Below are 12161 nucleotides of genomic sequence, written 5' to 3' on the forward strand. Positions count from 1 at the left end.
CAAACAAACGCGTCGGACTTGCGCGGCAGGAGGAAAAAAAAGCTGCTGTCGAGCTTAATATTTTTCCGGTATACACGCGTTGACGCGCAGAGAGAGCTTTTCTTCTTGTCTACCGACGTATAATCCATTTGTACACAAACGGAGCGAAGAAAACTTTGGAAATAAATCGCTCCGAGCTGCATTGTTATGGTCCCCGAACTGTTTACGAGCTGAGATTTCGCCGTGCGGGTATACTTTATGTTTTGTATTACTGCGTGGCTCGACAGGGGAAAACGTGATGCACATGCGAGCCGAGGAGAAAAAAAAAAAAAAAAAAGAAAAAGAAAAAAAGGGTTGATAGAGCAGGAGACGAAGGGTGTAGTGTAGAGGATCTCTCGGTCGCGTCTAGACGGAAAATGAGCCTGTAGCCGCGTGGATGTGAGTTACTCAAGCACGTGTGTGTTTGCGCACTACTGATGTCTAGTAAAAAAAACTTGCGCCCGTCGCGTTTTAATCCTTGTCGTGTGCTCGCGCGCGTGTAGGTATGCGTGGATGTATTTTATATACTCGTTTACTTTGGCACGAGACTTGCTTGCGCCACACTTCCTCGAGTGCAGGCTCCTGCTGTGCAGCCTATCGCTGCAAAGTTTAAACATCGTCGTCGTCGTCGTCGTCTAGCAGTAACGCTCGCATGGATGAGGATAGGCTGAGTTGACTGGGAAATAGGGTAATTTGCTGTTTGAGGGGCTGGAAAAGTTTTTTTCCTTCGTATTTTGTTTATAGGCAGTACTCGGGAGGAGAGGACGTTTACATTATAAATCTCAGGTATTTTTTATGTTTTTTGCGGTTAAAAAGTTTGAGTATCGCCTAAAAGAAAATTATTTCTTGCTTCATTCTTATTCAATTAAAATATATAGTATTGAAGCCAAAGCATGTTATTGGCGGAGTATATTTCGCAGGTCATCGATCTTAGTTTGTCAAAACAAACTGAAAATGTGTAAGAATTTTTCAGGATAAGATTTTAGTATCAGTGTATCATTAGTGTAAGAATTTCTTCCAATAAACGAGATACCGTGATGACTCCCGTTGAAAAACTTGAAAAGTTTATGTTTAAATATGTTTTAATAACCATGTCGACCAGCGTATCTCGGATGGTAGGGAGACAATGGGTCCGAGTCCTGGTAGTCCATCTTGTTGCGTCTACTAAGCCTAAAGAATCAGCCCAGGGATCGGCTAGATTTATGTTGAGAAAAAAAAAATTTGTTTTGGGAGTTACAGGTTTTTTTTTTTCTTTGCCCACACAAATATAAAATCGCCCATTTTCATCCCTTGCGTTTACGCGTTTATCGTTCCGTCTGGCCTGGGGAAGCATTTACGAAACAATAAAAAGATTCACCGAACCTTTACGACTTGTCGTATTTCTCCCAAATCTCTCTCTCTCCATCCCTCCCCCCACACGAGACCCTCAACAATCGTTTAACGCACAAGCCTCCCATATTCTCGTGAATTACACCCTCGTCCTCGATGTATGCTCGATATATTCGCGACAACGTACCATATACCCACTATCACAGGTAAATCAAGATTACGCTCTCGCACGTACACTCATATATTATACACACGGTTCTCGCTTCCTTCACGTGTACGCGAGCACAAGATGAGTCATCTGGAGCCAACAGATCGATATGAGCGCAGACCCGTGGAATTCCAGCAAAGGAGAATAGGTTGATGACCGGGGCGGGGGGGAGTTAGGTGGGACACGACCCTCCTTTGCCGAGCCCCCGTCTCCCCTTACCCCCGAGGGCCAATGTACGCAACATACCCTAAAACGAGGAGGTATATGTGTGAGTGTGTATAGAAAGAGGAAGAGCAGCACACAACAACAACTCTGGCTTATACCCCTGTATAATACGCATACGTAGCGCGCACCGCATTGAAGGGGAGGACCAGAGCGGGAGCGAATATTTCACCAAAGGGGGCTTCGCACTCCGTCTGCCGGCGACGAGGGGTGGAAGGACTCTGCACGCCGTCCCGATGTGATAGCGCGCTAGGGGCTTCTATACGTGTATATATACATACATGTACAATATGTACACACACGCTCGGTATATAGACCCCTTCTCGTTGGCGACGCGAAGAATTCGCGATGGGGTGGCTCCTGGCGGCTGTTTGGGACGCTCCGGTGTGCGCCGTGGAATGTTATTTAACGTGGCGGCAATGCGCCCTGGTAATCGTTTTGCAGCGGAGTAATTGCTCGAGTTTGAGGATACAGTTATTTTCGAGAGCGCACTGGATTCTTTGGATTTTTGCGTAGAGCCATCAAGCCGTTGGCTTCGTGGGAAGAGGGAAACGAGGGAGGGTTCAAACGATTTGCAGTACTTTACGGTGCAGGTGGTAATGAGGCTGTCGTGCGAAATTGAGCTTCGGGGGAAAAAAAGAGGGCGATGACATCTCTATTGAAAAAAAAAGGGGCTTCAAAACGTTGAAGAGCATGGAAGTCATCGCGATCGGCCGTGCAGCAGCAATTTACCATTTGTAGTTCTTTAAAAGCGCAAACTTAGGAGAAAAATGATTCAATGAAAACAAGTGAACAAGAAAATGCAACAAAAAAATAAAGATGGCGTTTTCTTTGGTACACCACGATAATTAGTAGTTGCTAGACCGAGAAAGAGAGAGAGAGCATCCATCCAATGCATACTAAAACCCATAATTACACCGATGAAAGAAACTCTCTGGTTTCTCAGTTTCTTCCCCCCTTCAACACACACACACCCACATGTATGGGAGGCATCATTCCGTCTCGTGTCTCATCAGCAACAGCAGCCAGTGCTCTTCTGCCTCGTCGACATCTATCTGTCCGTCCATCTACGCCTCTCTCTCTCTCTCGTCCCGGCCCACCTCTAGTATACCGTTCTTTGTCTCCTTCTTCTTCTTTTTCCTACCCTCCGCCACTAGAATCATATAGTGGCCTTTAGGGCTTACTCCTATGCCAGCTCTGTTTGTCCAACAGCCCCGGTACACACATATACACACGAGCAGACATACGTGCACTCTTTCTCCCTGCAGAATATGGCATTGCAGGCGCCCGCGTTTATCTCCCCATTTGTCCCCGTGTGGGCCCTCCATTTAGCGCATATGTATACGTCGCCTCCCTCTTTCATTATACGTGTGCCGAAGAGACGCGGTCAATACCTGCACCGGTACCTATACGTACGCTGTCCCTCTGGATTTTTATTTGCGCGACGAGCGAGATGAGAAGTCATTTCACGCGCGTCGGGGGCTCACCGAGGGGGTGGATTTTTGTGCCTTGTCAATTCCCACCCGCGCGCTACGTGTCCCGACTCACCGACGAGCGCAGCCTCACTCTGTTATATCCTGTCTTTCGCTCCGCGCGTGTAATTAACGAGATATCGATCGGGATTGTCGATGGAACCCTCCCCCCCCCCCTCACCCCCGTGTATTGGTTTCTGTGGGGGAACGCACTCTGCACTCGCTTGACAAACACATAACGTGATACCATACCGAGCGGCTTTTAGCGTCTGCGAGCTCTCGAGACGAGCGGGATTAAGGCTTGGGGCTCGAGGGAGAGCTGCGCGCGATCGGAGAGCGCGAGAATCGCAATAAGAGCGCTCGTCTGCGCGTGTATATCACGGGGGGGCGTCCGGCGAGATAGATGTACGTGCTGCTTTTCTTTTGTGAAACCATTTTTTTTTTTTTTTTTTTTTTTTTTCTTTCGGCACGGATTGATGTTTGCAGCCCTACGTTGGGATTTTTCACGAGGGAAGGGAGAAACGTATGTGTGTGTGCATGTGCCGGCAGGGCAGTGCTTTCGTGATGCTGCATTTTAATGGATATTCAGCGCTCGCTTGATTGACAGCCGTATACCCCGGTGGTGCGTAGCTCTGTGCTTTTTGAAATTGAATTAATTTATACCTGATTGAACTGTCCTCCACGCTAATCTCCAGGATGTATTGCACCGGTTTTTTTCGTTTGATGCATATAGGTGTAAAATGAAAAATGATTTTTTTCCTCCCCGAGTGCGATGCAAGTTGACTATAGTCCTAGCTCGTAAATAACGGCGATTGCAAAGGATAAAAGTGAGGTGTAGGAGATGGATTTCGGGCGCGTGAAAAGCTTACATGCAAAGGAATAATTTCCTTCGTGGGCGCGAGTGCATCAAACGATCCGCGGATTCGCGGCTCACCGCGCTCGGACTGACAACCTTCCACTCTGGTGTGTGTGTATGTGTGTTTTAAAAGCATTCGTGCTCCTCCTTTTTTCCCCCTTTCCTCTGCTATCTCTCTCTTTGCGCTGCTTCATGTGTCAGTGAATTTGATGCCACTTTCGATTTTTACGACTGCAGAAATACGCGAGGGCATTCGAGGGTGTGTGGAGTACATCGCTCGATGAGGTTATTAATATACTTACCATTAGGTTTTTTAATTTTTCCGATTCGCATCTGCAGAGATTCTTCGTATGCGGTACCCATATCCGCCAAAATAAGTAACAGCAAAGCCCACCTTTCATCATGACTTGCAGGCATCATTTGGCTCTCGTATTATATAGAACAACAACAGTTCCACCATACTTTTTTCTCTCGATAATTATTGCACTTTGCAACAAAAATCCGCCCATTAGCCCCCAAACACACGTGCACAAAAAAAAAAGGGGGAAAAAGCTAGCCTCTCTCCCTCTCGGATGTAACAAATTGTAGGAGCACAATAATCAGCGTCGCCGTAGCGGCATAGCGAAGCGCCTCTGTACATACCACACGCTACCTCGCTAGAGTTACGTGAAGGGAGAACAGCTATTCGTTACGCGTAATAAAGTCGCTAATCACAAGCCGTGCGCGCGAGCAAAGAAAAAAAAAAAAAAAAAAAAACAGCGAAGAAAGGCGGGGCAGGGAGCGTGTAACAGCAGTAGCAGAAATAATAAGAAGCAGAAGAGGAGCATCAGGAGGAAGGAGGACAAAACAGACGTTTCGCGCGAGATATACCGCGTTCCTTCTCCCTCTCGTGCCTGTAATTCCAAAGAGGAGCAGCGCATGCGAGTATTAACCGTTTGGCAGCGCGTGAGCGCGTACGACTTCCTCCTCGCGATGGATCCGTCTGTTTTTGTACTTGTACATATTGTATACATATATATGTAGTGCCCGTATATATATATGGGTAAGAGCCATGTGATGCAAAAGCGATATAGGTACCTATATATTCACGTTTATGTCTATAACGAGTGTGTATACATATTCATATACAGTACATTTACAGCGAGGAGGCCGAGCACGCGTGTCGCGTTGTACATGTGTTTACGAGAAATCCTGTATTGTGCATATTACACGCTCGGCGAGGAAGCAAGTTCGAAAGGACGGGAGAAGGAGCGTGGACTCCCTAAGGAGAGCAGATGTAAGAAGCTAGGATGGAGGAGAAGGAGGAGCAGAAGGGATGAAGCAAGGAATATGGGGAATGACACTGGGGTGTGGGTATATACGAAACAAGGGGGGGTTGTTGCTGCCGTGCTTTTATACGGCTGTATATACGTATAATGTATAGCTGTAGGATCGATACTGCTGAGTTGGCTCTGTGTGTGTGTGTGTGTGTGTGTATATACCGTCGGTTGAAGGGAGAGGGTAGGGGGGATGAAAATGAACCGAGGGGAGAGAAATACGTATAGGATCGATGAATTGCGTGGCGCTGTAGTTGTGGTGGTGGTACCATTGCAAGGGAGAAAGATGGGTGGAAATTGATCGCATGAATCATTTTGCCGTGAAGCCTGCCGGCGTGAGCCCTATGCCGTGCGATTTGGCTATTTCTTTCTTACTTTTTCCTTTTTCTCTTTTCACGGTTGTTGGGTCTAAGTTTCGTCGCGTACTGGTGTACAGACGGTCGCTGGCATATGTGCCTGTAGCGACGCTTAGGTACATATTTCATGGAAACCGTTTTTACGGGGGAAACGGTGAATTTAATTAAATTGATTAACGCATATAAGTCGTTTTAATGTTGTCGCAAAGCCGAGTCTGTAGAATCCATTACGCCAGAGTGAATTATCCGACGAGTATTAATTTTGTAAAATTACATCCCGAGGTTTTGTCGTTAGTGGAATTTAATCAACAAAAGTATGTGGCAAAGAAACCAATGAAACCGTCGACGAATCGCCCTCGGGGCAACGTTAAAAATCACATTGGATAAATAAACCACGAAAGGACACGCTCGAAGAGCAAAGACCCCACGCGGTGCAGCGGCAACTCGGCAAAAACAGACTCTGGAATCAAGGGGCTGGGGCGATGGGGGGAAGTGGCGGGGAAGAGGGAGAGCTACATGGGGTCGGTGCAAAAGCGAGGGCGCGGAGAATTCCACTTTGGCGCGCGACAGTGCTGGTATACGTCCTATACACTCTCCGTGAACGATTCTCCTGCTGTACCTTCGGCGTGCAGATCCTCCCCTCTTTTTCTCTCTCTCTGCTCTTTAGAGGCTCTCCTGTGCTCCTTGGGGTCAATCAGCGCCTTGGGACGTGACGCTCCGGTTTTATTGTTATTCCTCTTTTGCGATTTGCCAACTCAGGGATTGCTGTTTCATGCTCGGTATGATGGTACTGTAGTGATATTTGGCTGCTAAGTTAGATATATGTCGCAAAAGATACAAATAGTTGGAATATAAATAAAATGTCCTTATCGTTTATAAGAATTAGTTGGGCTGAAATTGCTTTGTAAAATCATTTGAAATCAATCCAATTATTTAATTGGTTGAATCACCTCCTTGGTTGATGGGATGGAGGAAAAAATAATTTTTAAGTGGTCTGACGCGATCTTTGTTTTTTCCCTGATTTCCACTTTTTTTTTCAAGGTCTCGTCTTCGAGTGAAGCTGTAACTTTAAATGTAATGATTCTTCGCGATGTAAAAGAAAAGTTTGCCATTTAACGTGAAAACTGGGTAATTTTGAACCTAAAAACTTTTTCAAATGACCCAGTGCGAAAGGAGCAGATTTTTTTTTTTTTTCGAAAGCTTTTTTCGGGTCGTCTAAAATGTACAGACGATTGGGCAAAAATGGCGTTTCACGACGAGCCGGAAATTGGCCTACTTTTCGTGAATTGCCCGGGTAAATTGGGCCCTCTACCTGACTCGAAAAGTAGACGTCATTGCTCTAATTTGATTGATGGTACCAATTTTTTTCCTCTATTTTCGAGTCTCATATAAAAGAGACAAATTTGAATTCGCAAGTTTAAAAATACCTGCGTTACAGAGACCATTAGAAAAGTATGCCTTCTTTCCTAACGTACTTAAAATTGACTTTCACGCGTTGATAACTCGAGTTACAGATTTCCAACTTACAGAGCAAATTTCTTGTTATTGTTTATTTTCTTAAACAAGCTTATTACGCCCGAATCGTCGAATGTCAGTTGAAAACTGATATCTACCTACGTAACGACTTGATATTTTTTTTATTCGCTTCAACGTTTCATGTTACGGGTACAGAAATAAAAAATCGACATTTCACAAGGATTTCGATAAAAATCGCACCAGCAAATTGAAATATCCAACTTTCTGAAACTCTTACTCTCCGTAGGGCCAAATTTCGTAACGAGATCCGTTTGTTCGCATAGATATAAAAATCCACCTGCGAGCCATCAGAGCGCAAGGCATTATTGTTTTCTCAACGACCGCGTTTCCAACAATTTTTCTTCCAGCCAAACTTCCTAGCGGAAAAAAAAAGTATCCAACCCTTCAGTTTCCTCTGCGAACTTTTCCAGCATCTCTCGTATCCCTCCTTAGCGTATCTTCCGCATCTAACGAGCGTACAGCAGTTGCACGCTACAGCCGCACGTGTACGTGCTCGAAAAATTTTAGAATTAATAAGCCACTTTGAATGGGAAGCCAGTAGGGAAGAATCCCGTGATGCTGGAGGATGGAGTGTTGCCCTCTACGAAGGGGATGCGCTTCGGATGTTAATGAATTTAGAGGAGGAGGGAGCAGGGCAAAAAGAAGCGAGGGAGGAAAAAAAATCTTGTGTGGGTGCATGTGTGTGTTGACGAGGGTGCTTGAAATATTCGCTCCTTTTTTCCTGCTCTTGTACGCGTACGAAGGCGAGAGTTGATTTTTATTTTTTGTTTTTGTTTTACAAGTTGTTCACTTTTAGTGTCTTGGAGTTTACGGGGATGTTCTCTTTTTTTGCGGTACAGTATACGTACAGAGGAGGGAAGGATTAGATGTTTTCTTGAAACAATCGTTGATATATTTCTCTACATGTAGTAAAGTTGGATACAGAAAAAGGACTCTGATGTCATAAAAATTGAAAGAGGTACTTTAATTTCATAATTATCGTAGCAACTGATTTTTCATTAAAACAACTGTCGGATTAACTATTAGGTCATCAAAGCAAACAACTCTTATCGAGCCGAGTAACTTTACGTTCGAGCAAACGTCAACAGAACTTCCATCTACGAAACCCATCTCATAAATGTACATGAAAATTTCCGGTGTCGATGCCACAATGATTCTCGAAAGGAATAAAAACGTAGGAGCGAGCTAGAAGTAGGGCATCGGTTACTATACCAACTTACCTATAACTGCGAAGTAACGAATAAAAAAAGAAAAAGAAACGTATATACATGTGCTGGACAGAAGTGGAATTTTTGCAAGAGTGGGTTTGCGTTATGTCCTTTCCCTCGGTGGCGAAGGCCGTTTTTACGGTCGCCACTTTCGCGCGAACGCGTGAAAACAAGGCTGCGAGAAAAAGAGAAGGATCGAGCGTGCGTTATACATGCGTGAGTGTATGTGTTACGTGTCGATTGGCTTTTTTACGAGGCTACTTTGCAAGAAATTTAAAATCGCGTCTTCTTCCTTTACCCGAGGATCTATTAGACCACCCCAAAGTCTTGCACACCGGGGATGATTAGGCGTGGTTTTGAAATTTTTATTCTTTTCTCGCATTGTGGAGGTTTGTAAAAATGTTTGATTGAAAGAGTGACGCTAAGGGTAATCTACGGGTTTACGAGTGCGCAAAAGTATACATTTAGCATTGAGATTTACTTTACGGCAGGTCATCTCGGGTCATCTAGAAAAATGACAATTTTTCCGTATCCGTCGTACTGTTTGATTTTTACGATGTTTTGCGGAATCCTCACAAAATTCATGAAAAATACGACACTCCCACAGCGATAGAGGTGTGAATCAGCACCTTTGTAAATACGTGGGTGTTTACAAATTTCTTCGTTTACGCGCATTATTCAGCGAAAAGAGACAAGCTATTAACGATGCTCACGGGTATTTGACCATATAATTTATCGTGAAGTAGCAAAGGGTCACTGCGCTACGGACAAACCAAGGAAACATTCCGATCGATAATTCCAAATGCTAGAAATCATAATGATGAACTCTGCGCTTGTTCGTTACGATTGACCGTAGTACTGATAAAAGTAATGCCATTTTTTTAAATTTATTATTCTTCATAAACGTACAGTAGGATGGCTATTGCTTTAAGACACCGACGTATGACAATATCCACATCCACCTACAGCTACGAGAGCACAAACCAATTGAATGTATCATTATATATCATTATAATCATCGTAAGGTTATTTCGAGTTTTTTAAACGTAAACAGCAATCGGTAAATCAGGTGATCAGTCCAAACTAATTACGTGACTAACTAAAAAACCCCAATGCCATGGCAATAAGCCACTGACTCAAAAAAGAATAATATATTTATTGATCACTGTTTATGCTTATTCCAAGGAAATCCTTTTTATTTTATTTCCATAAAAAACAAACAAAGCTGAACAAGGTACTTGTTTCCACGAACATTTATCACACTTTTTACTATACAGTACGCTGACTTGGGTATGAAAAGTACCAGTGGAAGGTGACAAAAAGAACTGGTATGCTCACGCTATTCGTCCAACGAGGATTTTTATCGCTTTACTAGCGAGAGAAGCGTAAAATAAGTTATTGCCGCGTAAAATTTGTGTTGGAGTAAACGTGCCATATTGTTTCATTATTTATACGCATGACTTTCGATCACTTCGAAATTTACTTTGATCATTGCAAGCGCAACGATAACTTTTACTTGTGCTTCTCCGTGACGATGACAAACGCGTGTAAATATGTGTAACAGCATCGATTTGTCGTGGCGCGTTTGAAAACAGAGGAAAAGGAAAGAAACGGGGGCCAGGAAAATGGACGACTCGGAGATCCAATCGACGGTGGAATCGATCCTCGGTCCGGACGTCAAGATCATCGACTGCGAGAAAAAGTCGTGCGTCAAAGAGGAAGAGGTGCTGCTGATAAATGGGGTGCCGATAACCCTAGACGAGCCCGACGGCGCGGCTATGCGCGAGGCCATGATAACGGGCCAAGTGCCGCCCTGCGACCTCCTCAATCGCATCCTCATACGTGCCGGTATTCAAAGGTAAGTTGTATAATATAAAATGTACATAAGGCCACGGACTCTAGCTTGGCTGACGGCTGTCTGTCCGACCGTCGTCGCTCGACTGTCGCGTCGACTGATCGATCGAGTGACACATGTGTACCCGATGTGCGAGTGTTTTTGTGATTTATACAAGTTTGGAGTACAGCACTAGCGCGAGAGATAAAGGAAATCGCTTGGCTCGGCTCTTTTATTCTTTGAGCGGCCGATATCTGGCTGCGGCTTTTGTAAGTCGTCGCGTACGTGTTTCTTTGCCCTATTGAGAACGAAATTCGAGGCTTTGATGTTGCGACAAAAGTTTTTTATTCGGTACAGCTACTTTTACGTTTTTTTTTTTTTTTTTTGTTTTTTTTTATAAGAAAATTACTACACGTCTTGTATGACTTGCAGGAGTATAACAAGGGCTTCCTCGATATCTCGGTTCCGAGCACCCCAAATGAATCACTTTGTCACGTAGAGGCTTCGCGCTATTAAATTTTTGCCGATGAAGCAGTAAAATACAAAGTAAAACCACGAAACAAGCGTGCGCCAAATTATTTTTGTTGCCGCGTCGCCCGAAGCCTCACGCGAGCGAGCTCTGTACAACGTAAATTGCATTCCGATCGCGCGGCTTCTTCGATTCGCTCGCGATCGTTTTTTCCCTTCCTCCTCACTTTCGCTCGGTCCGTTTCGCTTCGTATATTTTTGCACGGGCGGAACATCGTTCGTTCGCTTAAGTGTATACACATATACGCCGAAATGCAGATTGAAGCTTTTTTCTTCCAGTGCTCCGGTGTTTGCGCTCCTTATTGCAAAATGTTTACGATTTCGTTGTCGATACGTTCAAATAACTATGCAAATTTACGGTGATCAATGGGAGGTTTGTTGAAAAAAAAGAAAAAAAATTATTACCATTGTCTTCGTAAATAAAGTAAAAAAAAAAAAAAAAATGTATGTACTAACGGAAATTAATTGGTATTGCAACGATTGTTTGATTTATAAGTTTTTGTCGCTTCGTCAACCGCATCGTTAATTGTTATGCTCGAAACGGCATTTCGAAAGACCACAACTGCATCCGGCACAATGTTAACTTTTAACCCAATCATCTTGAGTTTATTTTTGCCGTCTCGCAAATGGTAACAAAGCATCCTTCGCGTATGTAATTAAACAGTCGCATCGACCTCTTCCTCGACAACAGAAAATTCTACCTCATTTTCTCGAACGACCTATTTTTACGCGGAGGTTTCACTTAACCACAGCGAGTAACAACTTTTCAATAATTTTGTTGGCCTAAAAAAAAAAAAAAAAAAAATAGTTATGCCTCTGAAATCAGCAGAGTAGTCGGTAAAAAGCCGGGGGCAACGGACTCAAAACCGAAGCGCGTGAAATTGAGCATACGTGAATTTACGATACGCGAAGAGAAGAAAACCGTGGGGGAGAAAAAAAAATGGGTCACGCGCACACCCGCGAACGTCAACAATAACTTCTTCGCGTTTATCGTCACGCCGACGTTTCGCATAAGTTTGCGCGAGTGTGATACACGTATCGTATACAAATTTTGTCGCCTCGTCACTTTGACAGTGATAAAACTCTCTCTTTTCTAGGGCTTTCGCATTTGTTTTTGTCCCTACTTTCAATGAAAAATAGGCCGCGCTCGCGATTCCGCGAATCATCGACGACGAGATGTCGCGAACGTCACGGTCGTCATTTCGCACGGCGGCAAAAAACATAAAACGACCGAAATACCATACCAAAAGCGTGCTAGGGAGGGAAAAAAAAAGAGCC

The 12161-nt window shown here is 44.2% G+C and overlaps 2 protein-coding genes across 2 annotated transcripts in view; both read left to right on the forward strand.

Annotated features, from left to right (window-relative positions):
- Positions 1 to 12161, forward strand: part of LOC106639594 (uncharacterized) — a 169456-nt gene that overhangs the window by 34285 nt on the left and 123010 nt on the right. The window lies entirely within an intron of this gene.
- The window catches only part of LOC149373494 (uncharacterized), a 28249-nt gene that overhangs the window by 15180 nt on the left and 908 nt on the right, over positions 1 to 12161 (forward strand). Inside the window, exon 2 of the mRNA XM_089596216.1 lies at positions 10117 to 10379. Coding sequence (XP_089452342.1) covers positions 10147 to 10379 — 233 coding nt within the window. The 5' untranslated portion in view covers positions 10117 to 10146. The remainder of the gene's footprint in view (positions 1 to 10116; positions 10380 to 12161) is intronic.

Source organism: Copidosoma floridanum, unplaced genomic scaffold (genome assembly GCF_036245765.1).
Source record: "Copidosoma floridanum isolate Cflo_tuat_1 unplaced genomic scaffold, Cflo_Japanese_pri ptg000030l, whole genome shotgun sequence".
NCBI classification, from domain to species: domain Eukaryota; kingdom Metazoa; phylum Arthropoda; class Insecta; order Hymenoptera; family Encyrtidae; genus Copidosoma; species Copidosoma floridanum.